Below are 20,144 nucleotides of genomic sequence, written 5' to 3' on the forward strand. Positions count from 1 at the left end.
GAAATTCGAAGCGTAGCAAAGTGTTATTCATTGAATTTTGAATGACACGTGTGTTTAATAATAACAGATGATACATATTGATAAAAAAAAGATCAAGTAACACTGTGAACAAAAAAACGCGTGACTTTTTGCATTTAAGCGTACTCTATAATGATTTATTGACTTTTAATGATGCGCATGATATATTACAAGTAATTTACCTTCGATTGTTATAAACCAATATTTTCGCGCCATTCAGTAACATATACCATACGAGCTTCAATATATCTTTTGCTAGTAAGAGATCTGAATTGGTTTACCCACTGCTTTTATCTCTACATTATCCGCCGTTGAAAACTTCTCTTCTGATTTCGCGTCTATATCTTTCTCATATATTTTATCATTATAATAATTAAAAATCTCTTCACATAACGCGTTAGAAAAATTAGATTTGCTATATTGTTCTCATTCAATGTTATTTAATTTAATGAAATTTGAAACAGCGCTTATGTGAAAATTAAGAATTAAGAGACTGATACAGCGACTTCTTTTACCGAAGATGGAAACGCATCGTTGATCACACAGTCATTAAAAAATTCCTTCGATTGCTGAAGGCTATCGCATATCCTTCGCTCGTGAAATCGAAAGAACGGTGAATGGAAACTCTTTATAGTGCATTGCTCGCATATTTGCAATATTACGGTGCATGCGACCGCATAACTGAGTAGCAAGAGTTCGATCAGCTACCAATTAGATTTCAAGATATAGCTAAGTGTCGATCGAGCTCTAAATATCTTTGTTCAATGTGTTTAAAATGTACAACGTTTAATAATAAAATGCAAGAGATAAAACGCACTTTAACGCAGACAGAGGAGTTTGAAATAAAACACGTTAATGATGTTCTATTTTTTACTATTCCATCGTGACAGAATTAGTAGAACACGCGCATATTTTTATTTCTATCTCATTACCTCATTCCTCTCACGTTCGCAACAAGACGATGGACTTGATTTAATTTAATCGCCACATGATGAAGAATGTCCGCAAAGATAACGGAGTTGTTATTTATTCGTTATATTTATTAGAGCAGCTAAATAAACAACGTAAGTCACGAGTCAAAAGAATTCACCGGAGTCATACTATCTGAATTTTTATTATTCTTTCATTAATATAATCGCTATACATCACGTTTCATAATTTATCCACCACATCAGTATACGCTATATATACATTAGGCTATAGAGTTTCTCTAAACACACACACACATTCAACAACGACCTTTCCTTAATTGAATTTCTCCTCTCCTTTGGTTTCCGTCTTACTTAATTCCGTCAATTTCGTTGACGATGTCGTCAAGACCCAATTTTCACGAAAGTGACGTCGGAGAGAGAGAGAGATAAAGAGAAAGATCTTTTAGAAAGAAATCTTATGTCCATGTCTCTGAGACTGGCTAGGCGGGGCTCCACTGATTAGATGACCTGTTTGAGAGATTCTGGTAGTCGCTCGAGAGAATTTTATTTATTTCTTATAACGTATATTTTATGTATTCTATTTAGGAAACACAAACATTCATATATATCATAAGAACGCGGGTTCAATAAACGCACAAACGCAAACATATATATTTTTAACATCGTTATCTGCTTAATATTCTGTTTAAAACAATTGTCTTTTTAATTTATTATATTAGCATCATATATATAATAATATGATTAGTCTAATTATTTACAATGTACTTAAATGTTTTAATCTATTTATGAGTGTACAAAGCGCTCTTTTTCTAAAGCATTTTTGTGTGAATCTTAAATAAATATTTTAAAATATGCTTACTCTTCACTATCTCTGTACGTGTAATGTCAGATGATGTTGCGCAGGACTTGGAAAATAGTTTCTGTGCTACGTTGTCCTGCCGGTAATTTACAGCACGTTTCAAACTGCGCACACAAACCTGTGGTCCCACAGATATGAGTTTCAGGTTGTTCTGGGATTACCTGTATTTTCTGGGACCGCGTGCGTAACGGTACACGCGGCGTACGGTGGCTCCTCGTCGTGGCGATACGGGCTACCTTCCTCTTAGGCGAGGTCGAGCGGCCGCATACCACGATCCGGAATCTCGTCGTGGAAACAGTCGCTGCTCGATCGTCCGCAACACTCGAATCGAAAAAAAAAATCAAATCGCAACAATCGGGGCGGGCCCGCGGTTCGCGAATATTCAATTTCGGGATTCAGGATTTGCTGGGAGATACAGTGTGCACAAAGTGTGGTCCATCGTCTCGTGAATCACTCGCGCTCTTACTTCGCAAATCTCGCGTGAAATCTCACGAATTCCTTATCCGAAAACCGAATATCTCCAACTGGTTTGTGTCGAGGAAATTCCGCTTCTATCAGAAGCACGGTGCGGCATTCACTGTACATCAGAGGTGAGTCTTGGTTCGCCAGAAAATAAGTCTGAGAAAGTCATTCATTTCGCGATCCGCGTCATCGATCTCTCCCGCATGAGATTTCGCGGAGACATCAATGCCCGTCCAGACAATGCGTCCGAAAATTATTCTTCGCTGCGTTCGCGTTCGCATGCCATTATTTTGTCAGTAAGTTCGTAACTGATAAATTGTGATAAAATGACTCATTTTGAAAACGGATTTTTATAATCGCTCTTCGTAAATTGTTGTTGTTTTTTTTTTTTTTTTATTACCTGTTTAGTATATCTTTCTGTGTTAGAAACTGCTGATTGTGAAGAAGTATCGTAAATTTGACATGTAATTAACACGTAACATCACATGTGTATTTTTTATACTTTGCATTGTTAATTCTATAAATATGAATTAACTGGAGTAAAGAATAATAATGAAAAATCATCATTTCTCGCAATTTTAGCGTCGGAAGCGTAAATTATAATCAATGGATATTTAAGGAAAATAAATTAAAATAAACTATAAAATGTTTATATAAGAACGATCTAAAGAGACTCGAAACATTTCACTGCTTCTTTTTGCATAATAGTTGCGGAGCACAGAACGGTACCTGCATGGCGATATGCTTATTGAGTAAATAATAAACCGTAATAAAGAGTGTACTGACATAATAAAGCATAAATAATGATCGTAATTTGATAAAATAAACTTTGAGATGTTATACTGTTAAATTTTATTTTTTAACTTTACGAGAACAAAAAGGATATTCAATTGAAAACGAAAGTCTGTTAAATATTTGAAGGGAAATTGCGATTTTATATATATTACACCATAAACGAAAGTCTGGAAAATATGTTGAATTATAATTAAGAAAATATCTTGACAAAGAGAAAGAGAGCGATTTTTTTTAAATAAAGAAATTGTAATAATAAATGTGTGCACGTAATATGCACATACGTATATACATATACATATACATATATATGCAAGGAATTCTTTGGTTCTTAAACTACCTGTTTTGAGAAACGGAGACGAAGGTTAATTTAACACTCGCCAGACTAGTTAAGCACCAGGGAGAGATTAGTTGAGTTCTAGGTTAAATTCTCTCACCTGTGATTTGCATTCGTTGTTTGTGATATATGTATAACGTGAGTTGCAACTGAGAAATATGAGAAGTGTGACGAGAAACAGTTAGACTAATGTCGGAATAAATATAAATATCGATATCGATAAAAAGGAAAAAAAAAGTGTAGATTTACGTAAATGTCGACACACGTCAGATTTGAGTCTTCACCTGAGAATTTGCAGAGAAATTGTAAATTTGTATTTTCATTTACCGGAGTTGTTCGTGCATGGCTTTTAAAATGGCGTGTTGCCGCGCGTGACATTCCAACCGATGCATGGATTAGGCGAAAGTATTCAAGGGCAATGTATCTGTCCGCTATTATAGAAGATGACGTTCCCGTTATAATGTTTCTACTCACGTTTCTGCAAAATAAAACGATTTGATTCTCGTCATGCAATAACAATAATAATAATATTGAGATACGTTTACTAAAGGAAGTTTTACTCTGATCAGTGTTGAAAGTATTGAAAATTTCTATGTTAGAAGTTCTATACACACACACACACATACAGCCTATTTCAAAGGCGTTCTAATGTTTCTCTTTTACACGACAGGCGGAAATGATTGATATCGAGGAAATGTGGCGTGATTGCACGCGAATAGTTCGCTGTGGCGTTGCCCGATTGTGACTGAAACGGAAAGAATAATAAAAACTGTGAGAGAAAGTGCTTCCTAAAATCTACTTTTTTTTTATCGTTGTAACCGGTCGCACGTAAATTTCGTGCGAGAGAGATGTTTGAAGCGGCGCGTCGAGTGGTCACACACAACCGTGAATAACAATGACTTTGAAACAAGTCAGTTTTACAAACGAGAAGGTGACGCACGATTAATCGCCTTTGGCCGGCTTTTGTTTCGATAGCCGCGAGAGAGGCGCGATTATGAATTACATAAGATCCTTGTATCAACCGCAGCCGAGAGCTGCTGCTTTCTCTGTCTGACCTGGATAACTTGCATTGCAAAGTTCCTATTCTCTCGGCGCCATTAACGCTCGCTGTGATTATCGCATGAGAGAAAGAGAAAGAGAGAGAGAGAAAGAAAGAGAAAGACATGAAAGGATATTTATTGTTCCCCTGGGGTCTTACTTCACAATTTCTCCACAGCGAGCCAATGTAGACACACATGTGTGTATAGTATCCCGTTAAAGAAAAAAAAACAAACTTTAAAAAGAAATGAAATTAATAAAACTTCAAGTTCGCTCTCTGCCTCTCCTTCTCGTTTTAATGCTAAATACATCACATCTTGACGCGAGAACAAAAATAAAATGCGCAACACGAATATCCCGTCGCAAAACCGGTCAGCCATTTTATGCCGTTTTCAGCCGAGTCGAGAACCCGAAAGAGTCGATGATAGAAGCCCGTCGTCGTGGCGGACAATGAACAGTCAGCGGTGTCGAAAGGTCAAATCACCGTCGTCGCGCCATTGTTTTGCCGTATATCTCATTCTATCGAGTCTGCAACCCACGCGTTCTATTCACTCGCGAGTGTATCGCCGAACACACGAGGGGGGTGACTAACCAAATTAACATAAAATTGCGAAATGCATTCCGCGGTGAGCATGCGGAGAAGGACACCGTTTGCTACTTTTACTGGAAGTTTTATTATCTATCACGAGATTTTATCCGCGCCAACACACACGCTGCACTCGATGCGCGTGAATGTGTTGGCGCCTTATGTACGATCACCGTAATGCGCTGGCTTGAATGGTAGTCTGATGCCTCGAGCTGTTAGCAATAATAATCACTAGTTACTTTATGCGTAAAGACACTTGAAAAAAAATTAATTAAATTAACATTTTTATTAATTAATTATATAATAATTAATTTGCGTAATAAATATTGTCACGTGTGAAAATACAGATAGATCAGATTTTCCAATAGTAAAATTTAAAAAAATATATTGTTACAATCCAATCATTAACAACTTACGAAGATATATGACCAGTGAAATAAATATTGCTTCGCGGTGAGAAAAAAATATTATGTTTATTTCTGAGATTGCGATAGAGCAGAAATGATGTCAGATGTAGCAGAAAATGTATAAACTCCGATATCTATACACAGATATTCTTTACGTGTCATAGAAACCACATGCGTGGTTGCGTGTATCTCAATCTTGCTGAATGCTCATTGCAACACTTCCCATATTTCCGAACACACAATTATGATCAGTATCAAACTGTGCTCGCGCGCTGAACTAATGGTTCTCCGAGTACAAAATAGGCTTGTAATATCATTAGAAATATCTCAACTTTGGTAATGATGATTTACAGTTTAAAATGACAAAAGCATTTTTTTTTACTCTTGTTACTATAATTATACAATGCCAACTTTACTTTTATTGCGCGCATGTGCAGAGAGAGAGTCAACGTGCAACGTGCATCGTCATAATTAAAGAGCTCAGAATCAATCGTCGATATTCTTCGAACAACGCCGGAAGTTGCGTGACCGTGCAACGACCGAAGTGTTGATGTTTCCGTTACATAGTATCGATATCACTTCTTGGCACGCCCGCGCGGATCTGACATTGAAAATCGATAGGGCAGGTCTTGTAATCAAACACCATCACACGTTATAATTCTAGACAAGAAATAAACGAGTAACAAATACCCGGATAATAGTTTTTAAAATTGTTCGAGATAAAGTAATCAATATCAAATTCTGTTTTGTTTCAGAGCGGACACTACTGTGTGCAAAATGAGGAATATTTTTATACGGAGATCATTTTAAAGTCGTTTCAAGATGTATGCCGAGTGGCAAAAGGTGAGTTATGATTTCCACTAATAGGCTTGTAACTCCAATAATAATTTTTTTTGTGACATATTGTGGCATTGCATAATATTAACATAGTCACGGTCGCAGCGAGATCGTTGCGTGATCGAAGTCAATGATCTGCGCACACGCAATTGCATTACTGTTCGCAGATCAGCCACTTTCAAACGTTTGACGTCTTCTGACGTTAGTCAACAATTAATTACAAACGATTGTCGTTAATTTTTACAAAGAAACATCAGTGCTATAAATAAATACGTTAATCAATGTGCAGTTATATGTCGTGAAGTTTTTATTAAATTATTTACAAAACAAAAGTAATTCAAACTAACTTTTCTGGATCTCTAAAATAAGGAAGTATGAATATTTAAATGTGTATTTTTAATTGAATTTTTCAAGTAAAAAAATTTAAACTAACGCACTTGTCTGTCAATTTATTTATTGTATTCTTAGAATAATTTCTATACGTAATTTTAACTAAAGGATATGTATAGAAAGAACTAACTTGATCGCCCCTTAAAATCAAAAATAATAATAATAAATGCGCGCACAGAGAGGCTTTTCACTTTTACTTCATTTCTCGTGCATCCAGTCGCGAATAATGAACGGCGGAATAATTAAGGAAGCATTCCAACGGAGCAAGCGCAGGACATAAATGAAATTGAAATGAATATTATAATAGATAAGTGAATTACCAAAGAACAAGAGAAAAAGAGAGAAGACGTGGTAAAGTTGTGGTATTTACTTTAAAACTTTATATAATTCGAGAAATTATTTGTAGAATCTATATCCTGTCTTATATCAAGAATATGTTTCACCGTGACACTTACTTGCAAATAAGCAACGCGAAGAAACTTAAATAACGCCAATAAAATCGATCCAACGTTGCCAAAGGGAGGGAAAAAACTAATCATCGTCCATCTTGAGATTGCACTCGGCGCACTTTGCAATCGACAATTTCTATCGCTCTTCTGCAACTCGCCACGGCCGCTAGGCAGAATCGCTTCCCTTCGCATCGTTCCTACCTTCCTTCTGCATCCTATATGCAACATGTGTGGATGTGTGCGCGCGCGCGTATTTAGCGCGTAATTTTATATAAGAAGAGAGGCACGCTTGGTTCCACCCCAAAGCGCTTCGATCCACTGGCGTCGGTAGTATATGATTTCATCGTTTTATATCTAAACAAAATGATCTAGGCGCATGTGGCGGCCGTCACTTCAAGAGTAGTTATTAAGTAAAAGTCAGATAAAGCGACAACCGAATCGGGTAGGGAACAAAAGTGTTATTCAATGGTGATTAGAGGGATACGTCTGATCGAAAATGTGGGCCGCTTTCAGGCACGGCCTAATTAGCGTGTCTCAATTAAAAACGCATACGCCACTGCATACCCGAGGCAATTGTTGCAGAGAGGAAGGCCTGCTACTACTTGCAGTGCCGCGTTGAACATCCTAGCGTCCGCATCGCGTGATCATTTTTCCGGCCTCGAGAAAAAAGAATCCTTTTCCACACGAAGAGAGAGAGAGAGAGAGAGATCCTTTTCTACCGCAAAGGAGTTGTTTTGGAAGTCAAAAGAACGACGGGAAAATTAGCGAGATATCGAGGATGACACCACGCGGCACCGTTAACGAATTCCGCGCGTGTGGTGCACGGACTTTTGCCGACTGACCCAATGAGCCCGATAGAAGCTTTACCTGGCCTCCTAACTTCTTTTAAGCCAGATTTAATATGCGCGACGATGCGACCTCGTCTCCAACGACTCGGGTCGCGATCGCGATCGTGACGGGCTTCCCCGATAAGGCGATGGGTCGCGATTGATGTAAATAAACTAAAAATCGCGGAGAGAAAACGCCGAGCCGCAAAGAAGAAGGAAAACAGTAAGCGAAATCAGAAACGTCGGGGGAAAGGAGGCTAAAAGCAGGAGAAAACCTGAAGTTTTTCGATGAAGCAATAAGCATTTTATCATATTGTATATTTTGAAACACGACAATCATCGCAATTCGAAAAGGAGATGGGAGAATTTTCTGTAGATGGTTTTACATTAGGCGAAGAAAATACCTGTTGCGTCAATTTCACGTGAAAAGGCATCGAATTTCTTGACGAGTGAAAGACAGATAGATGCATGTTGCGTGTGTTTCAATACCTCGATGCATCCGAGAGAGTTGCGGACATTGACTTGGAACGCGCTGCACGCGCGCGCGCGTGTGTGTGTGTCTGTTCGTATCTCGTGTCTGCGGAAAAAAAGATTTACACTGATTTTTTAAACATAAAAATGCAATCGAAATTGAACATCGCTATAATTAAGACAAATTGCATTCGGTCTATGTGCATTGTGCAAACTACGAGTGAAAGAGGCAAAAGGAAGAAAATTACGTGTGTATTGTGTACGTTCTCTTGTTATTAGCAAAAAAACTTAATTTTTCTTTTTTTTGTTTTTTTTTTTTTATCGTCGATGGAACTCTCTCTCCGTGATACACGCAGTTTGGCATGAGACGCGCGAGATACAAGAGACTCGGAGATCTTCCAACGTCGACGAGATTGTTATTTCGCGATTCCGCAAGGAGAGAAATCTCAGCGAGAAGGCAAGTGACGGGAGTGATCCGTCCAGTATATTGCACATGAGAGCGGCCAATCGCCGATATTCTCGCCAGCAATGGCTAGCGCGGATTCGCCGGGATCGGGCGCGAAGCAGCAGCAACAGCGACGACAACGCTGGTCCGTGGGTCGATCGTCGACCCCGCAAAGTCACTTTTCGCCGCGGTCTTCGGAAGCTTTCTATGCGAGCGCGGAACCGTTATCCAGCCGCGGCGGACGCGTATTGCATAATGCGCGCGGCAGCGGCCCAGACCCAGATTCGAATTCCGTTCCAAATTCCGGCGTCGCGCCGGAAACGAGAACCAGACAATATCGAACTTCCGTCCGATCGTCGCAGGACGCGAAGGATCGACGGACGTTCGCCGCGAACGATCACGAATCTTATTACACGATGCCGCGCGGTCTCGGGGTGTCCAGGAAAGAGATCCTGCGTCGCAGATGCGTCAGGGACGAAGCTGACGCGTCTCATCTTGCGGAGAAGGACGAAGTGAAGAGACCGAGAACCCTGCCGTCGATCGGCAAAAGGGCACGTCAGGAATCGGAGCGCAATTCCTCGTTCCTGAAGAGAGTCTCCAGACAGGATATCTTGCGACGTCGCGTGAGTCTCGAAGCGAGTCCGCAGGTGAAAGACGTCACGAGAGTGTCGTCGAGTTTCCAGAATTCAGGTCGCACCGCGAAAGATTATCGCGATCTCTCACGGCCGTCGACTTTGCCTAAGATAGTGCATTCTTCGAAGACGTCTCGGCTTGAAGAGTACTCTTCGAGAACGAGGGAGACTTCCGGGAGAGAAGCGCCGATTTACGGTAGGATTCGACGGCGAAAAATGTCGTTGCCAACTGGCTCCGCGACGCTGCGCGATTCCGCCACTCCTTCAAATACCCTGACGAGGCTTTCCAGAACGAAGACGAGCGAGGAACGCGCGGAAACTTCGAAAGTTGTCAGACGTCTGCGGGATCCCGTTCCCGACCCGTTTGATCGGTCCAAGTGCGCGGATGACGTCATTGGTGACGATATTTATGCCAAGGTCGCGCGCAAGATTTCCAAGCATCCTTCTCAAACTCACGAAGAGAAACCGAAGCCAATCGATAGGACGATGTCCAGACGAAGGATAATCAACAACGCGAGCCAGACAGATTCCTTGGAGCGGAGAATGCATAAGGATCGAGATCAAGACGTTGTCAAGGTGAAGCACGACGCCATATTGGTCTCGAGAGCGGATATCGAATCGCGGCTGCGTAATTTTAAAACAGAAAAAATCAGCGGAGCCACAAGGACGTCTTGTCGCGCGGATTCTACTCTATCTGTCAAAAACGATTCGAAAACAGACACCTGGTCTCGCGGCAAGCAATCACGAAGAGATTCGACGTGTGTCAACGAGAGACAAGCGAGATGTAGATCGAAGTCGCAATGTGGATTACTACTGGAAGAGAAAACAGAAAACTCCAAGACAATTCCAAGACCGACAACCTTACCGAGTTACGTGAAACTCGCACGGAAGACGTCGACGGGGCTTCCGGTGCGAAGCGCGGACGAGCAGAGAAGGGCTTCGAACAGCGGAATGCTGACGAAGCAGAGCAAGGAAAGGTCGAATTATGTGAGAAAGACGGCGACGCGCGTTCCGATGCACGTAAGGGCGTTTAGCGACGCCAACAGCGCTCGATCCAATTCTCCCGAAACGTCATCGTCGATATTTGGTTTTTGCACTGGAAAGAGAAAAATGCATACGTCATCGTCATCGCATACCTTGCCGTCGTGGAATGTGAAAACGGTTCGAGATTAAATAAATGTCATAATTAATCAATTAAATTAATAATCCACCATCTAAAAAAATTTCTAAACAGTTTTTGGGTGTAAACACATGCGAAAAATAAGAAAGTTGTAAAAACAAATATTTTTGAACGACGAAGAGTGGATTTTACTGGTCAAAAATATTTATACAACTCGTAATTTCTGATGGTTTTATTTAAACACCTTAAACCCATACGTTTTTGGGAAGAAAAATGAATTATTGAAATATATTAACAAGTGCAAAAAGCATCAACACTAACAAGTGTCAAAACATTCGCTTTATCTAAGTTACAACAATGTGCTGCTTGCAGGGTGAATTGGTGTGGTTCGATCCTGGTGTCGGCCATGTGCTGCCAGGTGAGGTTTTGGAATACCACAGAGCCGCCAATGTGCTATCGGTGCAAGCGGTGATCGCCGGCAAGGTAAGAGATAGCGTTGAATATAGAAAGCGTTTAATAAATATTTACAGGTGTGTAAATTATGCTAATCCCCGCATAAAATTACGGAAAGATCTGAAAGGAACCAACAGATGTATAAGCTAAATTCTCTCTCTCTCGTGTATTTGAGATCTTCCATTGAGTCGCAAGAATTCTATTGGACGAGAACAAATGGTATAATTCTCACGTTCGCGCTCGCTCTACAATCTGGTTCTCGCCTCTTTTTTTTTTCGCTTTTTTGTTGTTGTTCGTGCAAATTTCAAGTTCGTGCTCCCGGTCCTTGAGTCACGTTTGCTGGTCATCGATCTCGCTCGAGTAGGAGTCGCGTTAGAATTGAAAGGAGCTACGCGCAAAGTGAAATGAGAGGTGGACGATTATTCACACGCGTTGTTAACGTGTAGTTTCCATTAACGTGAGACAACCACATCATTATGCAACCGACACCCATTGCAGCCCATTTAACAACACGCAGTTTTTGTTTTTTTTTTTTTTTACTCGTCTACTTTGTGTTTCTCTCCCCGTACATTGTCGTGCACTAGTTGCAGCACTGCGCCTCACCGGTGTCCCATTATAGATAACAGCACGCACTGGCGTAGGCAACACACTAGTTGTCTTTAAAGAAATCTGAAGACATAGAACGCGCAGTAAAGATTCGCAGGTGTGACCTGATTGTTACGATTAATTCTGTGATTACAAACAGATTACGCAAAAATCAGATCTCTATAGTTTTAAAATTCCAGAGCCCATCTTTCTTCATTTTGAACCATTTGATATTTTAATATTTTAATTAAAGAAATTAGTTTCGAGGAGAAACTTATTGTAAACAAAGAAAAAATAAAAAAATAAACTCATATTATTTCAGAAAAAACATATTATAATTTAAAAAAGCACTTTAAAAAATCACATAATATGGATTTGTGATGTTTTTGAAATGGTAAAATTTCGTAAATATTTTAGATTATATGTAAAAAATTCGATGTGACATCGGCGCCATTGGAAATGCAGACTGGTATCCGGTTAGGTTTCACGTGAGTGGCTCTCTCGCGTCTTATGTGAATTCGCACGAATTCTCGTTTTTTTTGTCGGACATTCCTCCTTACGAGCCACGTCGAGAAAATGCGACAGGAACAATCACAAAATTCAAATAGAAAGTTGGATTTTCCTCTGCTCGCGTCCGTTAGAAATTGTGAATGGAAAGTGTCGTAGCCTCGCGAGCCGTTATAAAAAAATTATGCAAATTTGTATTATCGAGTTGTAACTACACTGAATCTTCGTGTAGGAAAGCAACAAATAATTGCATGTAATTATTGTGTTTAAGCCGCAAATCTTTACTCTCACCAATTTAAGCGGAGTAAAACCTAGACAGGATTTGGGACAAAATGGTGTGGAAGATATGATCCAGTTGACGTGAGTTTTGATACAACTATGACGCAATAATTCGTTTAATTTCGACGTAATTTCTATACTGAATAGTTCGAATATTTTATAGAGACCTGAACGAAGCATCGTTATTATGGAACTTGAAGATTCGTTACGACAAGGAATTAATTTATGTACGTCATTATATTATTCACGTTATCACCATATCGCGCGAGTGAGTGAATATTTATTTATAAAATAAATTTCTTTAGACGTACACAGGAAGTATACTTGTGGCGGTAAATCCGTATAAGATGTTTGACATCTACGGACTGGACCAGGTGAAGCTTTACGAAGGACGAATCCTTGGAACACTTCCACCGTAAATATTAATATTTCTAATTGCAATGAAAAACCTAAAACGGACATGTTATTTCACTTGGTTGTCGTTTTCCTTTTGTGTAGACATTTATTCGCGGTAGGCTCTTCCGCGTACAGTCAGGTAACCGCGGCTAATAATGCCAGTGCCAATCAGGTGGTGGTCATATCGGGCGAGTCTGGCTCGGGCAAGACGGAGTCCACGAAATTGGTGATGCAATATCTTGCGGCTGTCAATCGCGCGCCAAATAATCTTGTCACGGAACAGATTTTGGAGGCGACGCCGCTTCTGGAGAGTTTCGGTAACGCCAAAACACCGCGAAACGACAACAGCAGTCGATTCGGAAAATATTTGGAGGTTCACTTCAGAGAGTGAGTGCTGCTAATAAATCACACGTCGTCGGGTTTGCTGTTATATAAGCGCATTGTGTGCAAATTTGAACCAATTTATTTGTTTACTTTTTAGCGGCGCAATTATAGGTGGTAGAATAACGCAATATCTTCTAGAAAAGAGTAGGATAGTGACTCAAGCCTCGGAGGAGAGGAACTACCATGTGTTCTATGAACTTCTAGCTGGACTCGATCAGCAACTCAGGGATAAATACGGTCTTCTTACACCGGACAAATATTTTTATTTAAATCAGGTGTGGTATAAAAATTCTATATCTCAATTTCTAAGAAAAAAAAGAATTGTCATTATCATCGTGTAAAATTATAAATAACAAAATTTTTCACTTTTACTCAAGGGTGGAAACTGCGAGATCGATGGCAAGAGTGATGTTCAGGATTTTAAAGCTCTTCTGTCAGCCATGCAAGTTCTAGGCTTTACGTCGGAGGAGCAAGACACGATTTTCAAAATTTTAGCCAGCGTGCTGCACTTGGGAAATGTTTACTTTCACCGGAAACAGATGAGACATGGTCAGGAAGGTGTGGAGGTCGGTTCCGACGCTGAAATACGTTGGGCGGCGCACCTCCTTCAAGTGAATTCCGATGGCATCATCCGAGCGCTTACTACAAAGACAACAGTAAGTTTTCCTACCAATACAAATACAGTGTAAAGATGTTTGAAAGGAAATGAATCGTTAGATCTCACGTTAAACTACGCATTTTGCAAACGCATTGTTTTTTTATTCTCATTAAAGTAATTTTATATGTGACACATTTGTGTTTTATTATTGTAGGAAGCAAGAAACGAAAGAGTTTTCACGGCCTTGAATATCGACCAGGCTCTTGACGCCAGAGACGCTTTCGCAAAAGCTTTATACAGTTCGCTCTTCTCATGGCTAGTTGCTCGTGTCAATCATATTGTCTACAAGGGCACCAAACAGACAGCTGCCATTTCTATTTTGGACATCTTTGGATTCGAAAATTTCACGGAAAACAGTTTTGAGCAATTGTGCATCAATTACGCGAACGAGAATCTGCAATTTTACTTCAACAAGCATATCTTCAAGCTCGAGCAACAAGAGTACGCGAAAGAGAAAATTGATTGGACCACCATCAATTACACGGTAATTTCAGAGATATAATTGCTTCGTAAAGTTTTTTCAAAGAAAATTTGTTTTCAGAGACAAACAACATGCAAATTGAAATAGCAATCGAAGATTCAAACCTTCGTTTCGAGTACATAAGAAATATATAATACGAATTTTTCATGTCTCTTTCTCAGGATAATTTGCCAGTTATCCATCTGATTGCGAAGAAACCAGTGGGTATTCTTCATCTTCTGGACGACGAAAGCAACTTTCCCAAAGCGTCCGATCTTTCTTTCCTGGAAAAGTGTCACTACAATCACGCGCTGAGCGAATTATATTCCAGACCCAGAATGAACTCCGCTGAGTTCGCGATCAGACATTACGCTGGACAAGTCTGGTACAACGTGGAAGGTTTTCTAGACAAGAACAGAGACACCCTGAGGCCAGATGTGGTCGAGTTGCTGATCAGCAGCAAGATTACGGTAAACTTCCTTCTTGTTTTCAATCGTAATACTTAAAACTGTCTCGTCATAATAACGTCACGTGTGTAACATATGATTGGTAATAATTACAGATGGTTAGCAAGATGTTCCAGCATGTCAGGACTGCTCACGAAGCTAACAAAACTATGAACAAACCAAACGGTAGATTTGTCACCATGAAGCCAAGAACGCCAACGGTTTCGGCTCGATTTCACGATAGTCTTCAACAACTCTTAGATTCTATGTCTCAGTAAATATCGAAACAACTAAAAACTACCATGCGCGATGTTAAAAAAATCGACTTCCGTCATGTTGTTTATCACTTGCAGATGTAATCCGTGGTTCGTTCGTTGCATTAAGCCGAACACAGAGAAAGCCCCAATGAAATTTGACATGCCCTGCGTGCTCGAGCAACTGAGATACACGGGAATGTTGGAGACAATTCGCATCAGAAAAACTGGCTATCCGGTTCGCCTCTTGTTCAGTCACTTTGTGGATCGGTATCGTTATCTCGTCTCGACGCATTTGCCCAGAGGAGCGCCCAACAAGGAACTTTGCAGGATAATTTTGGACAAAGCCGCGCCGAAAGAGGCGCAGTCGCAGTATCAACTCGGACTCACAAGAGTGTTTTTGCGCGAATCATTGGAGAGAGCACTGGAATACAACAGAGCGTTGATTTTGGAGAGAGCAGCCATCACTGTTCAAAGGTACGTGTTCTATAAAAAGAAAAAAATAAATAAATAAATAAATGTAAAGTTTTTTCAAAAAAACTTTTTCAATTTACACTAACTCGAGTACTAATTATTATAAATAATATACGTGTACATATATGAATAATTCTAAAGATAAAAGAAGTATATTTCACAGCTATTAATTCTTTTCACGATTCATTTTATTTCATTAGTTACCTACCTAGGAGCGTCGTGAAAGCAATGCAAATGAATTGTGTGTGAACCTTTCTCCCCTAGACATCGTTCTAACGGTTTTTCCTTGCAGATACACGAGAGGCTTCTTGGCGCGGAGAAGGTTCCTAAACATTTCCCGAAGCACAATACTGATACAAGCGGTTTATCGCGGTTATCGTGAACGTAAGCAGTTCCGCGCGTTAAAGAAGGGCGTTCTGATGGCGCAGAAGCTCTACAGAGGTAGAAAACAACGAGAGAAATTCAATGTGCTGAAAGAGGAGATGGCGAAGAGAGCGGAGATCGAGAGGGCCAGCAAAGAGCGAGCGAAGGCGAAGCAGCAACGGGAAGAGCAGGAAAGAACCTCGCGTGCTGTTGCCGGCGTGAATCATCTAGAGATTCCCGCGGAATTAGCTTTTATTTACAGCAAACTTGATGGTGCGTTTTTTTTTCTTTTTTACTTTTTATTTCATTAAAAATTGATGTAATTATTTTAACAGAATTACAAAGTTCTTTTGAATTTTTGATTGACTTTTTATGATTTTCAGATTGGCAACCGACGCACACCGAGCGAAATCTTCTCAAAGTCGTCGGACAGGTAGTTCCGATGAATTGCACGTACAATTTGCCGCCCGATATCGATCAGTATCAGTTCTCCAAGTTCACCAACATTTACTTCAAAAGTCACATATTCGGAATGAAACGCGAGCCGATCAAAACGCCGTTTCTGGCGAAGGCTCGCGATCAAGATTACACGGACTCTTTGATGATCTTCAAAATGATTCTGCGCTTTATGAACGAGAACAATCTCAACGGCAAACGAGAGCAAGCATTGGGCGATTACATCGTCAATAAGGGCATTGTGAATGAAAAACTGAGAGACGAGATACTGTGCCAATTGGCGAATCAAACGTGGAAAAATGACAACGATGCCAACAAGGAGAGAGGATGGCTGTTGCTGTCCAATTGCCTGTCAGCGTTTCAACCTAGCGCTACTCTCTTCAAGTATTTTTTGAAGTAAGTATCTTCGTCATTGTGTTTTTGTCGATTTTCAACGCACATCCGATGTAATTTTGTCTTTAATTAAAATTCTTCGATCAGATACGTGTCCGATCACGCCTACGATGGTTACAAGGCTTACTGTCAACGTAAACTGTTGCAAGGCGAGAGAACGGTGTATCGTGTGATGAATAACAATCAGCAAACGGTGTATCAAGTTCCTAGGAATTACCCGCCGTGCGTGCTAGAATGGCGAGCCAATAGAAATCGCATAAATATGGCGCTTAATGTTGGGTTTTACGACGGTGAGTCGGCGTTGCGCTTTCGACGAGTGAGAATGAATTATGAAAACTATTTTATCGTAATCGGTTATAAAATTTTATTCCGTAGGTGAAACAACTACGTGCGCAATAAACTCATGGACGACATGCGAAGAACTGGCTAATCTCGCGGTGCGAAATCACGGGGTGGAAAACACAGGTTGGACAATTACGCTCTGGAATCAACTGGACGGCCCGGACGCCATCGTGACGGAAACGAATGGTTTCGACTACGTTCTGGATTTGATCTCGGAGATGGAACTGGCGCCAGCTTTCCCAGCCGCCAAACACATGTTCCTGGAGCAACGCAAAAACAGTCTACCTCCTATAAAAAAACGAGAAGTAAGAAAAAATTGCAACGCTAGTTTTTTAGAGTAATGAAGAAGAGAACGTATAACTGGCATTACGTTAGGTTGGTCTTATATATTCGACTTAACGGAATATCTTTTTTTTTTTTTTTTAGCACGCTCAGGTTATTCGGGAATTGGAACAAGAGATGGAAAGTCCTATTTTAAAAACCTTCCAACCTCTGGAGAGAAAATCAGCGCTCAAACCGGTCGATAAGCCCGTCGAGCCGGAAATCCAGGTGCCAAGACGACCAGCTGTTCCTCCGCCGCAACCGCCCGTTGGGAAGCTACCCGTGTGTATCGCTTTAACTTCGGTTGCTTTAACTTTGCAGAATGTCAATATAAATGTTTTACGTTTATATATTTGTATTTAAAATATTAGTCAAACAATTATTATTATTTATTATTAGTAAAAAAAAAAAGATTATTTCCTTACTGATGTTTTAAAAAGAAAACAATAATAATTTCTGGCAAATAGACGCGAAAGCAATCACACGAGGCCATTTTGGAAACTACAACAGAAATAGGATTGTCGAGAAAATCAGCATTGAACGACCGTTATTTCGAGAAAGAGAAACAGCGTAGCCGAAGTTTGGATAACCTACTTCAGCCGGAAGTCGTACCTTCACCGATAAAACTTGCTAATCTCGGTCTCTCCTCGTCCAAATTGAACGAACGTTATCACAGTTTGGAGAGAATCGGTGAGAACCCGACAGTCAGCAACTCCGAATACATATCGCGCAGCGAAATCACGCAAGAGAGGAAGTACAGCAGAACCACGAGGACAACGGAGCCCAACATCGAGGAGGAGGATCTTACGATTGACTTCGAATATCCGGACATTCAGTCTGTCAGTCAGACCGGAAGATCGGAGGACGATAAGAGTTATATAAGATCGCAGACGAGATTCATCAAGTCACAATATCCTGGTAAGTAAGCGCGAAAAGTGAAATGTTTTTCTGTAAAAACTAACACAACTTTGTTTGACCGTTTTAATTATTTTAGTAATGCTAATGTTTTGCATTTGTTTTAACTTTCGGTCTTTAATTCGCCTTTGCGTAAGGTGCAAGAGAAAGTCGGCGATTACACAACTCAATTTTTCTGTATCGACTTCGTTCGATTATTCTCTCACTTGCAGGCAAACGTGCGCTGCCGGGAAGCCAGTCTAGTCGCGCTTACATAGAAAAGAGTGAATACGGTGTAAAATCGTCCGCCATGTCCGATACTAGTGAAGCGCCTTCTTTGGCGTCACATGTGCGACGCGTGAGAGTGCCTAGTCAAGCTTCCGATGTGGATCAGTTTTTGGACGAGCTTTTTATGCCCGTACTAGATGGCAATCTCGACGAGTTGTCGGATGCCCGCAGTCTGGCCGCATCGATAAAAGGTTCGCACAATACGAGGCTACCAGAAGATCAAACAGTTCTCGGGAATCAGCGGAGTGTCGCCAATCAAACTAGCAAATTATCTACTGTTAATGATTTTATAAAGACCATTTTCACGAGAAATGAGGATGTGAACATTGACGCGAGTGAACTGGCCAAGAGGATCAAAGGAGGCGGCAATATGGATATTCCTAATCAGAATACTGCGTTTAGCTTCAGTCCTATTGCACAGAGTATGATGTCACCACCCATGATGATGCCTATGTTCAGCACTCCTCAGCAAGTTCCATCCGCTCAGAACAATAGCATGAGCTTGGGTGCAGGTTTCATGCCTATACCGATTTATAATATGCAAGGACTCAGCTTGCCGCAGTATCCCAGTTCACCGCCAGGTCAGAATAACGACATAATGGCGTACCAGCAGAACTTGCAGCGAGCTTTTCTGCAGAGTGCGATGGCACAAAATATTCAGATACAGCAGCAGCTACTGGCGCAGAATCAGGCATTGCAGCAGCTATTGGTTCAGAGTCCGAATTCGACGCAACCGGTGAGAAACTTTAATGAAGCAAGCACACGACATCTGTAAAAAGTATATTTATGAGGTTTATAAGATTTATCACGGTAAATTGATTGATCTACTTAATGTGATTCGAAGATATTAAATCGGTACGTAGTTAACGCGATTGTGTCCGAATGAATTCTGAACTCTTACTTACGTTTGCGAATCTTCAAAACAAACTTTAAACAACATGTAACATCGAATCACACTAAGCGATGAAATCAGAAGCGAACATTGCATGTTAAGCACGATCATGAAAGGTTCACCGCTGTCGTCGCGGCTCTCATTATCACATTATCACGATATCACGTAACTATTATTAACTCAATGATCTATCACTGATAACCGAAACAGTTTCGCGTTTAATGAAAGCTAACTCATAACGAAAACAATATTATCGTCGTTCTGGACGATTCTGGGTTTTCTGAGCCGCGTCACGGCACGGGTGTATGTTTCCAGAGCACGGTGTTACCCGCTGGCCCCTCAAGCATGAATCTAGTCCCCCCAGCCCCCTCAATCGATGCCCATATGGGGCCTAATGATTCTATCGGACGCTACTCCAAGGTATCTACTGATTTCAACTAACGTACACTCTCTATCGTGATTTTCCCACAACTTCAGACATATCGTGTACATATATATATATATCATCTAACAGAATCCAAAGAAGATATTCGGATTTAGGACCAACCAGATCAGACCCATGTCTTATTCACTGGATCGTCACACAGCTCTCACCCGATAAATTTTCTAATCTTGAATCAAAAATTCTAACGCGATTGTTCTTGTTGTATATAACTTTTTTTTTTTTAAAAAAAAAAAGACACTCTTCTACATCGTT

At 40.5% G+C, this 20,144-nt stretch overlaps 1 protein-coding gene across 4 annotated transcripts in view; it reads left to right on the top strand.

The window, feature by feature from the left end:
* Positions 1–2,062: 2,062 nt before the first annotated feature.
* The window catches only part of LOC109852859 (unconventional myosin-XV), a 32,312-nt gene continuing 14,230 nt past the window's right edge, over positions 2,063–20,144 (top strand). The window contains exons 1-21 of one of the 4 annotated variants that reach the window (XM_020424426.1): positions 2,063–2,399; positions 6,187–6,274; positions 10,975–11,085; positions 12,419–12,507; positions 12,590–12,653; positions 12,732–12,841; positions 12,925–13,209; positions 13,304–13,481; positions 13,584–13,862; positions 14,019–14,348; positions 14,507–14,794; positions 14,887–15,044; positions 15,124–15,501; positions 15,791–16,134; positions 16,245–16,713; positions 16,798–17,000; positions 17,086–17,357; positions 17,479–17,655; positions 17,841–18,291; positions 18,501–19,291; positions 19,763–19,867. In XM_020424426.1, the coding sequence (XP_020280015.1) occupies positions 6,254–6,274; positions 10,975–11,085; positions 12,419–12,507; positions 12,590–12,653; positions 12,732–12,841; positions 12,925–13,209; positions 13,304–13,481; positions 13,584–13,862; positions 14,019–14,348; positions 14,507–14,794; positions 14,887–15,044; positions 15,124–15,501; positions 15,791–16,134; positions 16,245–16,713; positions 16,798–17,000; positions 17,086–17,357; positions 17,479–17,655; positions 17,841–18,291; positions 18,501–19,291; positions 19,763–19,867 (5,103 nt within the window). In that variant the 5' untranslated portion in view covers positions 2,063–2,399; positions 6,187–6,253. Of the gene's footprint in view, positions 2,400–6,186; positions 6,275–8,933; positions 10,644–10,959; positions 11,086–12,418; positions 12,508–12,589; positions 12,654–12,731; positions 12,842–12,924; positions 13,210–13,303; positions 13,482–13,583; positions 13,863–14,018; positions 14,349–14,506; positions 14,795–14,886; positions 15,045–15,123; positions 15,502–15,790; positions 16,135–16,244; positions 16,714–16,797; positions 17,001–17,085; positions 17,358–17,478; positions 17,656–17,840; positions 18,292–18,500; positions 19,292–19,762; positions 19,868–20,144 lie in introns of those variants that run through there. The other 3 variants (XM_020424419.1, XM_020424412.1, XM_020424433.1) reach the window with 3 other exon arrangements.

Source organism: Pseudomyrmex gracilis, unplaced genomic scaffold (assembly GCF_002006095.1).
Source record: "Pseudomyrmex gracilis isolate BER0280 unplaced genomic scaffold, ASM200609v1 scaffold_1, whole genome shotgun sequence".
Classification (NCBI taxonomy): Eukaryota; Metazoa; Arthropoda; class Insecta; order Hymenoptera; family Formicidae; genus Pseudomyrmex; species Pseudomyrmex gracilis.